At 39.2% G+C, this 19672-nt stretch overlaps 1 protein-coding gene across 2 annotated transcripts in view; it reads left to right on the forward strand.

Annotated features, from left to right (window-relative positions):
- The window catches only part of LOC122971425 (proteasome activator complex subunit 4B-like), a 45934-nt gene that overhangs the window by 8691 nt on the left and 17571 nt on the right, over positions 1-19672 (forward strand). For both annotated transcript variants that reach the window (XM_044338065.1, XM_044338066.1), the window contains exons 4-29: positions 2433-2549; positions 5579-5623; positions 5834-5983; positions 6827-6890; positions 7490-7564; positions 7652-7774; positions 7872-7964; positions 8294-8472; positions 10031-10117; positions 10479-10665; positions 11045-11134; positions 11759-11823; positions 12039-12189; positions 12699-12797; positions 13195-13264; positions 14598-14665; positions 15536-15739; positions 17501-17658; positions 17986-18081; positions 18182-18237; positions 18375-18431; positions 18542-18597; positions 18698-18796; positions 18890-18952; positions 19072-19167; positions 19381-19512. In XM_044338065.1, coding sequence (XP_044194000.1) covers positions 2433-2549; positions 5579-5623; positions 5834-5983; positions 6827-6890; positions 7490-7564; positions 7652-7774; positions 7872-7964; positions 8294-8472; positions 10031-10117; positions 10479-10665; positions 11045-11134; positions 11759-11823; positions 12039-12189; positions 12699-12797; positions 13195-13264; positions 14598-14665; positions 15536-15739; positions 17501-17658; positions 17986-18081; positions 18182-18237; positions 18375-18431; positions 18542-18597; positions 18698-18796; positions 18890-18952; positions 19072-19167; positions 19381-19512 — 2680 coding nt within the window. The remainder of the gene's footprint in view (positions 1-2432; positions 2550-5578; positions 5624-5833; positions 5984-6826; positions 6891-7489; positions 7565-7651; positions 7775-7871; positions 7965-8293; positions 8473-10030; positions 10118-10478; positions 10666-11044; positions 11135-11758; positions 11824-12038; positions 12190-12698; positions 12798-13194; positions 13265-14597; positions 14666-15535; positions 15740-17500; positions 17659-17985; positions 18082-18181; positions 18238-18374; positions 18432-18541; positions 18598-18697; positions 18797-18889; positions 18953-19071; positions 19168-19380; positions 19513-19672) is intronic.

A 19672-nucleotide genomic window follows, 5' to 3' on the forward strand; every position in this document is an offset into this window, starting at 1 on the left:
CACACGCATGTATGAGATATCTGAGCTCTTCATCCTTAGGGACAAGATGAAGAGCCCAGAGTAGTAGAACCGCAGTTCCTTTGCTTTAAAAAGAGCAAGTTTAGGTGGTTCAGGCATCTGATCAGGCGCCTCCCTGTGGACCCCCCGGGCAGACCCAGATCACACCAGAGGGACTATATATCCCATCTGGTCTAGGAATGCCTTGGGATCCCCCAGGAGGAACTGGAGGATGTGGCTGGGGAGAAGAATGTCTGGGTTACTCTGCTGCTGGATTTATGGAGGCACTACTCTGTACAGAACATTAAAATAATTAAGAAAACATGACAGAAAGCCAGAATAACATTTATTTTGTACATAAACAGTGAGAGCTTTTGACTAGAAAACTAGACTGACCAGCGCCAGAGCCGTTACCTTTTCTGCCCTTAATAATGAGATCACGGAGCGGCCCAGTGGGTAAACATCAGTGTGCCACAAGTGGTATACTGATGTCAAGTCACATGACGTGTTAAAGTGGATTTTTCACTTACCTCTCCGCTATTTGGAGCCCTGCCATGTGGAGCTTTGGACAACCCGCAGAGTTAAGAAAGAAAAATAAGAGTAATTTAGAAAGCACCCGGAGAGTGGTGGCTGCGTAATCCTCTAAATTTATTATTTCAGTTATAGAAAATGTTAGGTCTGGACCTGCATCAGAATGAAGTGTAATGGTATCATTGAAAAGGAATTTCAAAAAAGAAAAAACTAACCTAGACTAATCCAAATCAGACCCAAAGTCTTTTGTTGCTTGTTCCATGGGATAAATTTCTACCAGATTTCATTGAACTCTGTTTATATGTTTTTCTAGATATCCTGTTACCAGACAAACAAACAAATAAATACACAGCAACTAGTACATTCATGTGGTATTGTGGGTTAAAAGCAACAGTGGTGTCATTGTGATATTCCTTTCATGTCTGATGATTTATATCAACAAAATACACATCTGGCAACACTAAAGTTTTGCTACACCTTTCGGTCTACATGGACAACGATATTAGCTTCTGAATTGATGCCCAAATCTCTGATTTTGTCAGTGATGGAGTGAAAATGACAGTTTATGAGGCTATAACAATATAACACGTGCATGTTATGGATACAAATAACAATATGACATCATATAAAATAGTCTATAAAGTCGTAATTAGTTTAAAGAGAGTGGATACACACACACACATGCACAGAGACATGTGCACTCAAGCAGACACGCACTCACATAGATAAAAACAAGGACAATAAAGTGTGTTGGCTTCACGGTGCATTTATTACTTTTTAAGTCCTGACCTATAGCGTGACTCCCTCGCTTTTGTCTCTCAAATCAGATCTGTCACTACTCCAGCGACTGCAGCGTATTCTCCGAGACGGTCACATTCATCACTTCCCATTTGTCTCCCGTTGTTTCCACGATTTTTACATCCATCACAAAAACAACATCATAATGTAGATGTCGTTTGTCTTGTCCGTTGGATGAAAAGAGAAAGATCTAGGCTAACCGTATATTAAGTGCAAGGTCTCACAGCTGAGAGATAAATTTGATACTCGACATCACGCATCAGGTCTCAATAGGCTTCTTTTTTTTTCCATCCCTCGCATTTCACCATCGTTTTCCCCGATTGTCTCTTCTTGCCTTCATTTTTTCAAATCTCCCCAATGAGAGTCTGTTTTATAGTTGTTAGATGATTGAGAGAGGAGCAGACAAGAGGAATCCAAGGCTGTGGAAATTGTGCATATTCCCCACTGCGGGGGCTTTTAACCTTTCTGTGGAGTTTATTCCAGTATATAAAGCACATAAAAATGGCAATTTAACAAAGAACTAAGTAACGCAGTCAAGAGAAGGTTTGTGAAAGTTTCTCAGGAAAATTAAAAACCTGCTCTGCTTTAAAGCACTTACAAAGTAAACTAGTGATCTAAAAGCTTAACATGGTGTTTGAGAAGTCAAGAATCATAAAAAAAGATAACTTTATTGTGTGATTGGTTAGCAGAAATCCGGTTCTGTCTACTTTCAGATGTTAATTCTTCCTAATTTTTCCCTATGGGTTTGTGTTGTGAATATTTTTAATCAGCTGAGTCTGCACCTGCAAATGACTAATGCCTGCAGCTGTTAATCCAGTTATGCTTTACTGAATTAAAAGACTCATGGCGTTATGTTTGCAGACATGTCTGCAACTTGGCAGGCCTCATTTTTAGCGCAGCCTGTACGGTAGTGAGTAATTTTCCCACAATTACAGACGCCTTCAGACACCCTGCAGTGTTTCACTTCAGTGTAACATTATTACCGTCATTTTGTCTTGAGTAGGGAATTTTTCAAAGGCTTGAATTTCAACGAATCCGCCTGAAGTCCTGCAAAAATCCTTATAAATAGGTTAAATAATTGATGATAAACTTCCTTTTTCAAACAGGAAGAAGGAACTGCTGTCAAGGGATGACCTAGAGTTGCCATGGCGACCACTCTATGATCTGTACGACAGGATCATCTACTCCAAAACTGAGCACCTTGGACTCGTCTGGTTCCCCAAGTATGTGTTTTTTATATGAGAAGTTATAACACTGTACTGGTTTATATGTACTTCCTATTCATTTAACTGTTTTTTTTATTTTATTGTTTAAGATTTCTTCCTACCAAACTTTATCCTAAATACCAATCTGCATTAACTGTAGCTCTATTGCTTTTCTATTCCAAACCCTAAATCCACAAGTAAACAGTTTTCCCTCGATAGCTTAGTAAGAAAATATGCCAAATTGAAATATGTAAAAAAAAAAAAAAAAATTGATCAGAAGGTTGCTGGTTTATTCCCCAAACTGGCTCTCAGTGAAACGTCCCACAATGAACAGGTTAAAATTTGTATGATGCCCATGTCTGTAATTTATTATAAACATACTAATAATGTGTTATAATCATAATAATATATAATGATAATTATAAGCTCTCATGAATATTAATAATTCTTGATAACAATAATCATAACACATAATAAAGCATTTTATAATGACTTATAAGGTCAAGTATCATAATATTTTATAACTGCTGGTCACTCGCTGACATTTTTTTGCAAGGATCATAGTATATTATAATTCTCATAGTTGTAATACGTTATAATCACTGTTATACTGCATTATAATGTGATTATAAGTTACTCTAAATGGTCATTTGGTGCTTTAAGTAAAGTAATGAAACTCCTGAGGTACAGGCAGATATAATACATTACAAAGTGGTTATAAGTCACTGTAAATGGTCATTGTTTGCTTTAAATAAAATGAGAAAAATATCATTAAATCTATGTGTGGCGAAAGAGGATTCCCCCGGTCTCCCAGACTACGGACAGCTGTGCTAACTAGTCAGCCAAAGGTTTAATCTGTTGGCCAAGGGCCAGAACATCTAGTCATCTGTGCTCATTACTCTCTAGCGGGCACCATGACAATATGCAACAACAACACACAAAATGTTGTAAAATTAAGTTATTTGTTTAACAGGTCATAACAGAAATTGACTGCTCCAACTTCAGACAACTGACTGATGGACATTTACATTTCACTAATGTAATGTTTCCCCAAAAAACTCACTCGAAAGACTCAATTGAGTCAAATTGTAGATAATACCTGAAACATTTCTACTTTACCTGTAGCTGTACATTTTACTTTTATGCAAACGTTTAACAAAAGTCAACAAAAACAAAAGTGACTCCTTAAAAAACAGGTGCAAACCATGCACTGGTGTTGACACAATATCCAAAGTGATATCTCACTTTAGCAGAATTTTCCAAAAATGAGCAGTCTTACCTCTAAAGTCTAAAGTCATAAACTAAGAACTGCTGCTGTCGCTGTCATCTGCTGTCAACACCACTTATTCCTCACAGGTGTCAGACTGCCCATTCACTTCCATTCATTTTGAGGACCAGGAAATATAATGCTTCTGAATTATAAACAAACAATACAGCAATATTATTCAGTGTAATATACTTTTCAGAGTCAATGCTACTTGTTTTTCTGAGCTCATATATTGCCATTCTCAAATTATGAGCATAGGAACTGTTTCTCTCATGAGGTGGAGTTTGACCAACTGTCAACTTCTCACAGATGTTTAGAGTCTTTACTCCAGCAGGTAACCATGGTAACCACTCCCCAACAGTTCATGCAAGACAAAGATACACACAGATACACACTCAAGCATACAGCAAATTGATCGGATCTGCTTCTATTTATCAAAGGTTATAAATCTGTAAAAACACAGATTTCAGTTATTATCTATAATTTGAGTCAATTTAGTGTTCAGAGTGAGTTGTTTGGGAAAACATTACATTAGTGACACGCAATTGTCCGTCAGTCAGTTGTTTATCATCAAAAAGTCGTGTCAAATCGGAGCGCTCAATTTCTATTATGACCTGTTAAACAAATACATTTTATAAGGCTTTGTGTGTTGTTCTTGCATAGTGTCACGGTGCAGGGCAGTGCCCGCTAGAGAGTAATGACCATGGATGACTGATGACGGATGACGCGCTGCACTCCGTTGGCCAATGGATTAAACATTTGGCAGACTGGTTAGCACAGCTGTCTGTGGTCTGGGAGAGAGGGGTTCAACGCCTGTTGGACCCTCCTTCACTACACATAGATATAATGATATTTTTCTCACTTTGCCGAAAGCAAACAATGACCACTTAGAGTAACTTATAATCACATTGTAATAGTTAGTTAGTTAGTCGATTTTATTTCAAACATGTGCAAATAAAAAACAGATAAAAACAAATCAAGAATAACAATAAAATGAAACAAACAATAAACCTCGATAAACAACTTCTCATAAACAACACAAATTAAACATTACACGTTCAAAAAGGAGGAGAAAAAGTAGACACTTATTTATTCCTACTCCTTCCTCAACTACTCATCCATAAACTCATACATACAATTTATAAACAACTATCCCAAATCTATGTACAGCCCAGTACAATCTGTAAACAACTATGCATTATGACAGTGATTATAATGCATTGTAAAATGATTATATGGTATTATAACTATGAGAGTTATAATACACTATAATCCTTGCAAAAAAAATGTTGTGAGTGACCAGCTTTTATGAAATATCATGATATTTGATCTTATAAGTCATTATAAAATGCTTTATAATGTGTTATGATTATTATTATAAAGGATTATGAATATTAATGAGTGCTTATAACTATGATTATACAGTGCTATAAGCATTATAAGTATGTTTATAATGCTTTATAGACACGGTCGTCATAGAAATTTATTTTAAGTCAGTTATCAAGAAAAGATGTCAAACTGTCTCTGGTTTTATATCACTCTAAGCTGATTATCTTTGGGTTTTGGGCCGGTCAGATAAAACTAGCTATATTAAGGTGTCACCTTTGGCTCTTTTTTTTTATATATTACAGACTAAATTATTTTGATCATTGATTTATTGATGATTAAATCAATTGTTTGTTGCAACCCAAAAGTACTGGCAGGGACATGTGGCTCTCACAAGACAGTTAAAGCAGAACACAAACACGCTCACACACTTCCTCTCTCTGCTTGTTTTCAGCTCAGTGGACCACATTTTGAAGGCTTTGATCAAAAGCTGCAGACTGTAAGTCTCATCCTGTGTGATCATGTAATTTGTGCACCGGATAATGTACTGCTTTGATCTTCAGTTGAGCTGTTTGCTGTTGATCAGTGTGTGTGTTTGTATCTTCAGCTGTATTTGCTTGTCTGCATCTATTTACACTCATGTCTGTCTGTGCTCTGTGTTTATATGCTTGTGTGTGTGTGTGTGTGTGTGTTGTTGTGAATTTCCCAGGTATTTCCCTGCATCATCCACCAAGGAGATGCTGGAAGAGTGGCGCCCCCTGCTGTGCGTGTTTGACATGGTCATGCAGAAGGCCATCAGCAACATGGAGCTATTTCTTCCCACTATCATGCCCCCAGAGGAGCACAGTCAGGGCTTCCGGTAAGTGGGCCAAGTTGAATTGCTCCTCGCGCACTTTCTGTTTAGAAACAAGATTAAACGCCAAGTGCAGCATTCCAGAGCCAGAGCTAACACAAAAGGTTGATAAAGTTTTAGCAAAAGTGCTCCTTATTTATTTATAGATCCATCTCTGCCAGCAGAAAAAGCTCAAATACGTTGCATTTTTTTGTTCCTGTGAAGGAAACTAAACCTTTTTCCTCTCAATATTTTCATCAGCTAATTTGGTTGGGTCTTGTTACCTTGCTGTATTCCTTCCAACTGCATTGCCTTGAGTGTGCAGTCTTGTAAAAACCACATTTTCAGGCTCTGTAACCATTTATACCTTTGCACCTGAGAGCCTCAATAAATAATGTTCCTCTTGCATTAGCAGTGGTTCCACTCTACTTGTTTTGTTAATATTTTGATTTCTTGGAAAACCTTTGCCCCTCTTTCTCTCTCTCTCTCTCTCTCTCTCTCTCTCTCTCTCTGCTCCTTTCACGACTGTGTTCCAACTACCAAGCCTCTTCACAGCGATCTTCAGTGTATTCACTCTTTCGCAAGCTATTTGTCTGGATTTAGTCTTGGATTCATCAGCAGTTTCCGCACAGTTTCCACAATACATCATCTTTAATACTCTATTTTTCCATTTCAGTCTTTCTCTCGCTCCTCCAGAATCTACAGGGGAGTGAGTGGGTTCATATTTTGGGGAATGGGAGATAGATGAGGGGAATTCGATGGTAGCCTCAGGTGTGTGTGTGTGTGTGTATGTGTATGTGTGTGTGTGTGCGTGTGTGTGTGTCAGTGGGTGTGAATATAATGCTGTTTTTTTTGTGTGTGTGCTTTCAGGTTGTGGTTTGATGAATTAATGACTCTTTGGGTGTCAGTGCAAAATCAACCAAGCTGGGAGGGGGTGAGCTGCGCACACACACACACACGCACACACACACACACGCACACACACACACACACACACACACACACACACACAAACACACACTCAGAATATTTCAGGTATTTTCTGACCCTTATGTTAAATAATGTGACACCTAGTGCTGACTGGCAGGAAAGTTTAAGTCTTTATGCAACATCAAAGTTACATTAAGTTGAAACTAATGAAATTCCACCCTTCAAATCTTATAAATCTGGTGGATTTTTAAAAATATTTTTTTAAATTATGGAGCAATGAATCATGTAGCTTTCCATTTCCAAGTAATTTGAAATGACACACTTTTTTACATTTCCCAATGGCAATGATTGAAATGTTGAAATATTATTAACGTATTGACAATTTCCAGCCGGTGTACAGATAAGATTTTCCATTTGTGCCTCTGCCCTGCTTTCATTGAACCTCCTGGTCCAAAGCAGCCTGGCTGTACACACTTCCTCTCTTCCTGAACATCTTTTTTTTTTTGTCAAAGTGGTTATATTTAATTCTTGGAATGACAGCCTTCACTTCTGGGAATGTTCTTTGTCCTCCCAGTGATTGTTTTATTTTATGTTGTCTTGCAGCACCTAGTGAACCTGTTCGCTCGTCTCGCCAACGATAACATTGGCTATGTGGACTGGACCCCTTATATTCCCACGGTGAGTCATTAGCAGAATTATGTGGTTATGTAAGTGTGTCTGTCATTGGTTAAACTCTCCATTGTGTGTGTCTGTGTGTGTGTGTAGATCTTCACCAGGATCCTGCGCAGTCTGAACCTTCCAGTTGGGGTCAGTCAGATGGTGGCACCACGCTATCTTACCAACTCCTATGACATAGGTCACTTGGTGTTGTGGATCACAGCCCTACTGGTACACACATTTTAGACTTTGTCTTATAAAAATACATCACAAAAACATATTTTTATTGCTGCTTAATAATGGTTATTATCTGATTTTAAACCTGCAGGGTGGACCAGGAAATCCTGCACAGAAGGAGCTGACCTGCCTCTTTAACAGTATTGCCTCCTTCTACCATCCATCCAATCATGGTCGCTGGCAGGTAAGTCTCGCACTCTCTCTCTCTCTCTCTCTCTCACTCACACACACGCACACACACGCACACACACACACTCATGCACACACTCAGAGCAGGTTGTAAATGCATTTTCAGCCTGTTGCTGTCACGCTTGTTTGATTTATAACCTGTCGTTCAGTACTTGGCTGGCTTTCCTCACACTAACAACACAATAATAAAACGCATAACTTCCAGAGAAACGATATCACAGATCTGTTTGTGGTAGACTGTGTGAATGTGTTTCTGGGTCATAATGCTAATGTTGACTGTGCGTGTGTGCATGCGTGTGTATGTGTGTGTGTGTGTCTCTGCAGTCTCGACTAATGCGGTTGCTTCAGCGTCTCCCGGCAAGTGTTGTGCGCCGCGTGCATCGGGAACGTCACGCTGTTCCCAGCTGGATCACACTGGTTCCTGAATGTCAGAGGCTTACGGACGCGGACTTGCAGGAGTTCACGCGCAGCCTCATTGGAGCTGCCCTGCTGGCCATGTTCAGGTACTGCACTTCGGTAGTAGTTAGTCATAATATCAACATCATCCTGTGTTGTAAGCTTTCATAGTCAGCTTTGTGTCTAAAATGTCAGAAGTCTGGAGAAATTTAAACAACTATAACAACATTTATACATCTAATGAATAAACTCTGTATATAGGCATATGTATACATGTATGATGTATTCATATATGCATGTAAATAAAAATATCTGTACATAGACACAGCAAGAGGACTTGATGTAACATGATGAGCTTCACATGATGGTTATACAATAATGAACTAAAACTACTCCCATAGTTTAACCTTGATCAGTTGGATCTCTATAGTAACAACACAGTAATTCACCATTAATCATTTATTTATTTTTAGAGAGTACTTTTGAACTAAGATGTACAAAGTAATAAGAGGACATAAGAGCCCTTGAAAACAGGAGCATAAAAAAAAAATTCTGCATTAAATATTGATGCAGCATAGCAGAAAATTACAAGTGAAAAAGTAAAATCACAAAAATAGAAGAAAACAAAAGAGAAGAGAGAGTAACAGAAGCCCAGTAAATAAATAAATAAATAATAATACTTGTGAAGAGATGCCGTTCTGTGACAATAGTCGTTCCTAATGTAAAATGACATTTTAAAACAGAGACAACACAAGCCAACCTTACGGTACACTAAGTGGGAAGGCCGATAGAAACTTTTTCTACTCAGGCAGAAATAGAAACCATAAGTGCCATTGTGGAGGTAGGTGTGAGCATTCTGTTGCACAGTCAGAGCCAAGTGGTCTTGTCAACCCACGTTTAATGACCAAAATTTCTCCAGACCTCCATCTGTTGAACCAGAATTTTGGTTTATACGGTCTCACAAAAAGATCCTGACTACGTATTTGGTTTTCCACCTCCCGCTTACCGGTTTTATCTCAACAATAATGTTATTATTACAGACAATTATCACAGCCACTAAAATCCTCCCAGTTATTTGGTAATTGGTGGGTCAGTCTTTTGAGCTGCAAATCAGCTAAATCAATTGCAGTTTAGGTTAAAACTGGGCCAAATTTGCTTATAAAAGGAAAAAAAAAAGGTTTTTAAGTAGTTATTTCAATAGGATTTCAACTACTTTATATCAGTGTGTAGTCAGGACATTTCATGTTGAAATAATGAAATAATATAACATGAAATGCAGGTGAGACAATGATTATAATTATCAAAAATGTTAACTTTTCAGCTAAATTTAGCTCAGTTTTAACCTACATGTCTACACTTGGCATGTAAATCACCAAAACTATGTTTGATACGTTGTAACCCTGTAAAAAAAACAAACAAACACTGAGCATTTGAATCACTGCCAGTCAGTTATCTAACAAGACTAGACTACTGTGTCATACTGGCGAGCGCAGTCACTGTACATGCTTGGCCTTAAGAGCTAATCCGCACAAAGACAGGTCACCTGTGATTATCTGTTTGTGTGTGTGGGTGTGTGTGTGTGTGTGTGTGTGTGTGTTGTTGTTGTTGTTGATGCCGTTCTGCATGTTGCTGTGTGTTCATCTGCCCTCTTCTGGTGTTTTGCAGTAAAACCGGCAGTACAGATGCAGCCTACGCTCTACAGAACCTGGCTCTCCTCACGCCAGAACTCGCCATTCCACCTGTACTTGAGAAGTAAGTGTGTGTTTGGGATATCTGCTGATAATAAAATATTCTTAAATCGGATGCCCACACATGCTTTACAGTAAAAAAAAAATTGTTATTTATCTTAGACTGGCACTTTTGCAGCCCCTCAGTTCAGCCTCTGTCTGAAAAAGGCTGGTTGAATGCCTATCTCTTTGAGGCCCCCTTCCCAATGAGCCCACTCTGTTCTGATTGGCCATCTCCTTAATATAGACATCCAATGTCATAACAGTAAATCACAAAAAGCATGTTATGTCCACTTTAAAGTCTTATAGATATACTCAAATATGAATAAAAAGCATAAGAAACCACTCATTCTGTTATTTACCTCCTCGTATCTTGTGTGTAACAGGACCTATGCAGCGATGGAGACCCTGACGGAGCCGCACACCCTCACCGCCACTCTCAGCTGCATGATCGGCATGGCTCGCAGCCTGGTTTCCCCTAACAACCATTACCCAGAGGGCCGTGCGCACGTGCTCCCGTTGCTCATGGGCTCTCTGCCAGGGGTGGACCCCAACGACTTCAGCAAGTGCATGGTGAGTAATGGTTGTGTTGATTAGCAATGAAGAAGAATTGTTAGACAAGTAGACAATGCAGCTCTCACTGATTAAATTCCCTTCCCGCGTACTTTGGTCTGTCCTATTAATAATTCCTGAAAGTAGAATGAATATCTCAATTTGAAGAACTCGTAATTACCTTGGCTCAGTCTTCAGTTTCTGCTTGGATTGCAAAATGGATTGGATTTCTCTTTTGGTGTGCTCATTGTCTCCAGACTACATTAATCCATCACGTCACAATGAATTAATACATTTGAAAACAGGTATTCCACCAACATCTGCTTGGTTATGTAACTCAGGCTGTGATCACATCAGATGATGTAAATGGATTGGTTTCTTTTTGTTTCCCTCTGCCCAGATAACATTCCAGTTCATCACCACCTTCACCACTCTGGTGCCTTTAGTGGATTGTTCATCTGCTCCCTCTCGACACAGTGATCTCACAGAGGTACTTACCAACACACATAAACAATTCAGTCACAACAGAGCTTAAATAAACATAACATCTGCAACATTTTAAATAAAAGTATTGAAAAACCTGTCATTAATAATTTAAAGATATTTTCCTTTTTTTGTTAGAGGACTTGTTTCTGGCAAATACCTTTATTTGCTTTCTTCTCGAGAATTAGACAAGAAGATTAATACCACTCTAATGTTTGTACAGAAAATACACAGCCAGTTAGCCTGGCACTGTCCAAAGGTAACAAAATCTGCCTACCAGCTGCTCTAATGTTCGCTAATCAATTTAACAAAGTGTAAAGTTTTCGTCACTGTGGGGTTGCCAGTGCAAGGATAGCTGTTCCCCCCACTTCCAGTCTGCATGCTAAGCTAAGCTAACCGACTCCTGGCTCCTGCTTCATACAGTATGTTACAGATAGACATGAGAGTGGTATCAATTGTCTCATTCAACTCCCAGCAAGAAAGAATATGTAAAGTTTTTTTTTTCAAGTTGAACTATTCCACTGAAATGGTTTTTTCTCTATTTGGGATAAAACCAGCTCACATACAAAGACATAAACAGATGATTACTCATACAAATAACTAAATAATCTTCTTTCTTTCTTCATCTCAGACTGAGAAAGATCTGTGTTTTGCTTCAGGAGAGTTTGAAGACTTCGTTCTCCAGTTTCTGGACAGGTAAAGTCTAATTAACAACCACGTTGTCAACGTACTTTCTGTTTGAAATTCACCGGTCTGCATCAATGGTTATGCTAGGCGTGTAAAAACATCCTTTTCAGTCTTCTTTTTGACGATAAAACTGGGTTTGTGCAGTTGACATTTTCATAGCTGACAAGTGTACAAGTGTGTGCTTACAGTTCAGTATGTATTTGTGCGTATTTGTGCTCGTGCAGGTGTTTTGCTCTGATAGACAGCAGCACCCTTGAACAGACAAGAGACGAGACAGAGACGGATACCCAGACTCATCTGGAGAGCCTGGTGGAGCTGGGCTTGTCCTCCACTGTTAGCACCATCCTAACGCAGTGCTCCACAGAAATATACAAGGTAGCACACACACACACACACATACGCACACATACACACAAACACACTCACAAGTACGTCCTCATCTTAAAGGTAACAACTCTCTTTAGTTAAGCTCATTTATCTTTAATCATAAGCTCTAATTCTCAATGTGATCTGGCCGTAACTGAGCACGGCTTGTTAATCAGTTTCTCCTACAGACTGTTAACCTGAAAACACATTTTATCAGACTCCTACATCAACACGACATTTTCTGCCATAGTTGGAAGAGTTTTAGTGGTGGTTTCTGGTTTGAAATGATCAGAGCTTAGTTGGAAAAGGGTGATGTCACATACTTCTGAGCACCAATCAGGATTTAGCAACATTTGAATCAATCAGGAGTACATTATCAATTATGGTTAATTGAGAACAAAACAAAAACCATATAGTTGTCTTAATGTCAAACCTTTCAATAATGTACAATGTGTGAATCAAATTTGAACAGAAACACATGATATGTCTGATCTTGACAAACTTTACCTTTATGTTAGGTGGCGTTGCAGAAGGTGTATAATTTTGCCACCTCCAACATCTTTGAGACGTGTGTCTCAGGCAGGATGGTGGCTGACATGTGCAGAGCAGCAGCAAAGGTATGTGTGTATTTATCAGGTAGTGTGTTTTATCTTTGTAATAGTTTTTTTTAATTGTCACTCACTAGAGCCCAAGATCAAGAATATATAGTATATATATTATATATTATATATGAAAATACAACCTGATAAGGCCTTGATATATAATTTTGCATTTTGTACAACTGTTTTTTTGTTTTTCTGTTCATTTGACCCCTCTACTTACATGTCATACTGTAGTTACATATTTTACTTGTTTTACTATGTGTTATTTTTCTCAGTCTCAGTTTTTTTTTTCACTTTCACTTTGCCTAAGATTTGGAGGAATGCGTTTTTACTGGTGTTATGTTCTGCATGCTTGGCATGGCATCTAAATGTGTGCTTGTGTGCACGTGTGTGTGTGTGTGTGTGTTTGCAGTGTCATCCTGCTGAGTCTCTCCGTCTGTTCGTCCCTCACTGCTGCAGCGTCATTTTCCACATTACTGACAGTCAGTACCACACTGTGTGTGTGTTAAAAAGACTAGTGTGTAGAGTAGATACAACAGTAGTGTGTTTGCATGAAAACTGTAGGAGGCCTCTACAGGCTTATTATAGCTTTGAACATGTTCATTCACAAGTTTATTCATTGCTAAATGAAACCTGCAGTTTGCACAGTAAAGATAAATCTTCATTCTTCAGGTTGGATATATAACACAATGCCAGTGTTCATTATTGAGTCATTATAAAAAAAAACTCATTTACAAAAGAAGGCAATCAGTGATAATTGTTCATTAGATATTTTTCTGCCTAGCAATAATCTTCTAGCATTTGGTTAAAAAGCGATGGTGAAGTGGAACAAAAAGAAAGCATTGATTTTTGACACTAACAAAAAAATGTGAATTATGTGGTGACTCAGCCAGAATTTATGTACTTGTATAGCCTTTGTTTGTGTTTTTTTGTATTGTCATGAAAACAGTCAAATTTATGGAATTATCACTTATTACACACACATTATACACAATAGTCTACAGCCATGCTAACGGCTCTGTAAAGGCAGCACCTTGGCTAACATTAGTGTGCTCACAATGACAGCGCTGACATGTTCATGTCATGATGCTTAGCAGGTGTAATGTTAACCATGTTCACCATCAGTTTAGAATGCTAACATTTGCTAATTAGCACTAAACACAAAGCACAGATGAGGTAGTGTAATTAGTTTTGCAGGTATTTGCTCATAACTGACAAATTAAAATTTTAACCTGATGATGGCACAATATGAAAGTGAAGGGATTCCCAAAGTTATTACAATTCATCCTGAGGGGTACATGAATGTCTCCATGAAGTTTCATGACAATCCATTCAATGCAGTAGTTCAATAACTGAGACAGTTCAATCTTTCGGTTAGCCGCAAATGTCAATGAGGCGCTAGAGGAAAAGTCAGGGGATCACCAAATCAGTATGAATCATCCTCTTGGGACCATGAATGTCTGTACAACAGTTCATGGTAATCCATCAAATGGTTTCAGTCTTGATCAAAGAGGTGGACTGACTAACAGAGAGATATTGTCTGTTTTTCAGTCATGACCCGACCTACTTTGCCTCTGATTGGCTAGTACTCATTTCCTTCATCGGTTGGGTTGGTTAGGTTATGCATGAGGAGTGAGATTAATTAGGGTTAGGGTAAAAATATCAGGATAAGCCAATCAGAGGCAGAGTAGGGCGGGTTATGACTTTGCCATCCAAAATATCGCAGACTGGAATGACCCCAAAATTCGGCAAAAGAAGGTCAGCCTGTCAGGTGAGCAGTACAGTACATAACTCAGCCTCTTAATGTGTGTGTAGATGAGGAGTTGCAGAGCGAAGAGGAGCTGGATAAGGAGCTGTTGTGGAATCTCCAGCTGCTCTCCGAGGTGAGACAAGGATCTATCGCATCCCAAGGGCTTCAACACTCTAAAAAATATTTCATCTGACAAAATTATTTCACCTACTTTATCTCTACACATCCAGTGGCACATTTGCTTTATTCTGTTACAGATCAATTTTTTGTCAGTTTTGTCAGTCATTTCCTCACTGCAATATAATACACTGAAATACCTGAAATGCATGCAACAGACAAATATTTTCACTTGTTTTTGGAGCTGCAACAATTAGTCGATTAATTGATTAGTTGCCAACTATTGAATTAAGTATTTTGAGAATCGATTAATCACAGTCATTTTTAAAAAAAAAAAATCCAAATTCTCTGATTCCAACTTCTCAAATGTGAATATTTTCTAGTTTCCATAGTCCTCTATGACAGTAAACTGAATATCTTTGGGTTGTGGACTGTTCTAGACAAAACATGGCGTCACTTTGGTCTTTGGGAAACAGTGACCAACATTTTTCACCATTTTCTGACATTTTATAGGCCAAACTAATCGATTAATCAATAATGAAAATAATCATTAGTTGCTGCCCTACTTGTTTTAAAGAATAAGTCCATTATTGTGATATCGTATGAGAAAAAAATTATAACCAATGACATTTTTTGCAGTGTGCTCCCCCGCAATGTCATAAATATCAAAGAGCTTTCTCGTTAACCAGAACGTATTGATACCCTTTCTGTTTTGTTTTATTACTCCTGGGAGTGTAATGCGAGTGGGAGCAAGCCAGATGCTGTGATTTACAGGAGAACCTCAATATTTAAGACACAACTCTCCACTGAATTGCCCGTGTCGGTGTGTGTGTGTTTGTGTGCATGCATATGCTTGTGTGTGTGTGTGTATGTGTGTTGTTTTTAGGTAACCCGTGTGGATGGTGAACAGCTGTTAAAATACCAAGGGGACCTAGAGCGGATCCTGAGTGTATGCGTGCGTCTGCGCTGTAAACGGGCATACACACTCGCCTGCAGTTTGCTGGAGCACACACTCCGGTCGCTGTCCCTCATCTATCCCACCGAGTACCGCAGCACCTCTGGAGGGTTTGATACTGACCTCCCTATACGGGTAAACACACATAGTGCTTCAATGCTTTATGGCACTTAACGAGACAAAACAATGACCACCATTATTACATCTAACAAACTAACACTAGTTAAATCTACTTACTTGATTGTAACCACATAGCTTCAACTATAATTTATTTTCTAACCTCCTCTGGTGCAAATTGGCTGTTAACAGAGCTATTACAGTATCTAGTCTGCAACAGGAAACAATGAGGTTTCTTGGAAACACAAAATGCCACAAGTGAAACCTTTAAAACTGCTCTTTGTCTCTCGCAGTTTAATTAAATTGGATGTTACAGGTTTGGTTATTTAAATGTAATTTAGAAAACATTTATCAAATGATAATTAAATTGCTACAGTGCCAGACCATGCATTGGCTAATACCTCTCTGTCTCTGTCACTGTCTCTCTTTCTGTTGCTTTCTCTGCATAACAAGTAAACACCTTGTGTTGGTAAAGTATACTGTACAGAGAGGGGAATAGTAGATAAGGGAAAAGAAAGACAAAAGTGATAACAACAATATCTACTCACTGAAAGAAAATAAATGGTCACAAGATGAATCTGAGAGGGTTTTATTATGATTTGTTTTGCTTTTTTGTTGTGACATATTGAATATTTTATCTCTTCAAGCCTGTAAAAACTCTTCAACACAAGCAGTCTGAGAAGGAAAAAACACTTTGGATGAACTGCTCACAACTCATGTTCACACATACATACTACCTTGTAATGAGGGTTTACAAGTAGACATTTCTTCATTTTGATGGATCATGAGCCAAAAAAGACTGGGAACCACTTACTTACTTGACAACTCTATATGTTGCAAAATTATACACCACACATTATGCGGTGATAAAGTGAGCATAAGTAACATTTTGTTAAACAGCAGACACTGTTGGCGAGATAATTAGACTGAAGTATTCTGTTGTTCATTAAGCTTGATTTCTTTGGCGGGGAGTTTATTTTGTTTTTATTTTTAGTTCAAAACACAGTTGCTAGGAGCCATTTTTTACATTAATCAAAGAAACATGTTGATTTTAGAGTTGTTATTTCTGTTCATACTCTTACGTCAGTTTGTACAGGTGTTACTATTTTCCTTGAATGCAGCAAGGAGGGTGACATTGCCACACTTGATCCCTCCTACTAAACTATGATTGCCCAACAGGTTATGAAAAAATAGTGTAAAAGTAGCACAAGTACAAGTTGTATAATCTTGCTTTAAGGCTGCTAAATTCAAGTTCAAAGATGATTTCTATTCTGTCTTTTTCTACTTTGCGGCAGCAGGAGAGTTCAGCTGCTTGCCCTGCAGTATTTCTGTCATCACTTGAGAGAAAAGCTTTTCTGGGATAGTTTTTGTAAAACCTTGGCATCATTTGTGATGTTTTTGTACATTTGGGCAGGGGAAGTGTGTTTATGTTATGATGTATAGGTGGCGGTAATTACAGCTATGTTCCCCTGCTGCTTTCGAAAGTTTCAAATGCCGCCCTCTTTTCATCTGCAGTTTATGGTCACTCATTCTTTATTTTGCACATTTTTTTCATTTCTCTGTATTTTGCTAGTTGGATTCATCTGCTGACAGAGGATCAGTTTGTTGTGTAATTTGTTTTCTTTCCTCAGTTATTTAGAGTCAAAGATCTGTGGTTTTGCGGTGGACTGGTTGTGCTGGTTTTCTTGCCAGTTGTTCCAGTGGAAGAACTGCAAGCTCTCTCTCACTCTCTCTATAACTTTCTGAGAAAACTTCTCCCTCTCTCTCGTTCTTCTCCAGGACTGGGGCAGAGCTGGAGATGTGGCAGCCTTGGGTGTGTGTTGGCACGTGCCAAGTCAGGAGGAGGAGAACTTTGTTTTCCAGCTGCTGTCCCGCCTCCTGCACCCTGAGCTAGAGCGAATCAAGGGCCACGTCTCTGGAGATCAGCCAATGAGCAGGTGTGCTGTCGTTTTTCTCATTTCTCCATTTCTGGATGTAATCAGGCACACACACTAAAAACAACAAAGAAAACTGTAGCCTTTCATTAGTGATAAATGAGATGTGTGCAGGGCCAAAAATAAAACCTGAAATATAACATCTGTTTTTAATATGTCTTGATGCTTTTGAAGATGCCTAATCAAGAGCTTAAAAGGGGGAGAAGTTGAATTTAGCCGCCTCAGAGTGCTGAAACGCCATTACAGACCAAGTGAATTCATAACACACACACACATACACACATGCACACACAACTATGAAAGGTCTGTAATGTCTGACCTGATTCACAGGGAGGAGCTGTTGCAGAGCCTTGCTGTTGTGCAGCACTGCCTTCTCGGAGCTGGAAGCATGCTGCCCCCTCTGGATGGACCACACGTATCTGACCTGTGAGTCCTGCGGCTACACACTCATACTGTTTACAGAAACACACATTTTTTTTATGCAGGCTTGTCACGTTTCGCTTCTTACATTTTCGCTTCTCCTCAGCGTGCCCTCTATGGTGAATCTTGGGGAGATCAAGCTGCATATAGGTGTTGAGTACGGTAAGAAAAGCGCAAGCAAACAAGCACATACAAACATACACAAGTAGATGCTCTCCCAATGGTTTCAGTGGGCGATAAGGCCGCTCATCCCGCACTCTGTATCCATATGGGACTTCTGTGTGTCTCCTCCCCTCCAGATGATTCACGGGAGAACTACAGAGAGTCCATCTGCCAAACCATGAGACTGCTGCTACGTGAGTGAAGATTTTACTGTAACTTCACAACACTCCAGCTCTTAACCACTCACTCTGTTTAGAATGTAATCATAATGCACAGTTAAACATATCCTCATTTTGCCAACCAGATCACATCTTGGAGCACTCGGAGGATGATACAAAGTCACTGTTCGTCATCATTAAGGTGCCACGTCCCTGGCCTTGTAGTTTGTGATTTGAATGAGATTATTCTATCCTGTGGTTGACCAGCGAAGGTTTTAACAAAGCCCTTTGTCCGAATGCAGATCATCAGTGACCTCATGTTTTTCCGAGGAACTCACAAGAAGGAATTTGACTCACGCTGGAAAAGCTTCACTCTTGTCAAGAAGTCAATGGAAAACAGGGTGAGTTGGAAAAGCGAACAAGGCTGCTGATTGTTGTCAGTTTCACTACGTCACTTTAAGCGTGATTTAAGTATGTCGCCTCTCCCTCCGCAGCTTCATGGGAAAAAGCAGCACATTAGAGCACTGCTCATTGACCGGGTTTTGCTCCAGCATGAGGTGAGGTTAAAAACACATGCACTTCCTGCAGGGGCACAGATGTAGCTTCAATCACATGCGCACAGAATGAAATGTAGGTGTTTTTATAATATTTGAAAACTGTTTTTCTGTGTTGATAGATGAGGAAGCTGGTGGTTGAGGGCAGTGAATATAAAGTAGTTCATCAGGAGCTGCTCTGTGATCTGCTGCTGCTGTCAACCAGCACTTACAGCCAGGTAAAACCAACACAACACACATTAATTAATTCAGCTGGTTTTTTTAACAAGAAAGAACCTTTCAGAACATCTGCTGGTTCCCAGTTTCCTTACGGCATTAACATAAATATCTCTAGTGAAATAGAAATTAATTGAGAGTGTAAGTATGTGCATCTGTGTGTATGTATGTGTGTGTGTGTGTGTGTGTGTGTGTATGTGTGTGTGTCCTTGCAGGTGCGTAGCAGGGCCCAGAATGTGCTGACGATCGCACTGGGAACCTATAGCTTCTCCTACAGAGACTTGATTCCCAGAATCCTACAACTGCTCTCACCACAACACACCACTGGGACACAACAGCAGTTCAAGGTACTACACACACACGCATACACACACACACACACACACACACACACACACACATACATGTACATACATACATACGGTACATGCTGACAAATGTAGTTGTTGCTCTGAGCTTGCTCATAATGGTCACTGTCCGTGGTACTTGAGGGTAGTCCAAAACCTT

Source organism: Thunnus albacares, chromosome 20, assembly GCF_914725855.1.
Source record: "Thunnus albacares chromosome 20, fThuAlb1.1, whole genome shotgun sequence".
NCBI classification, from domain to species: Eukaryota; Metazoa; Chordata; class Actinopteri; order Scombriformes; family Scombridae; genus Thunnus; species Thunnus albacares.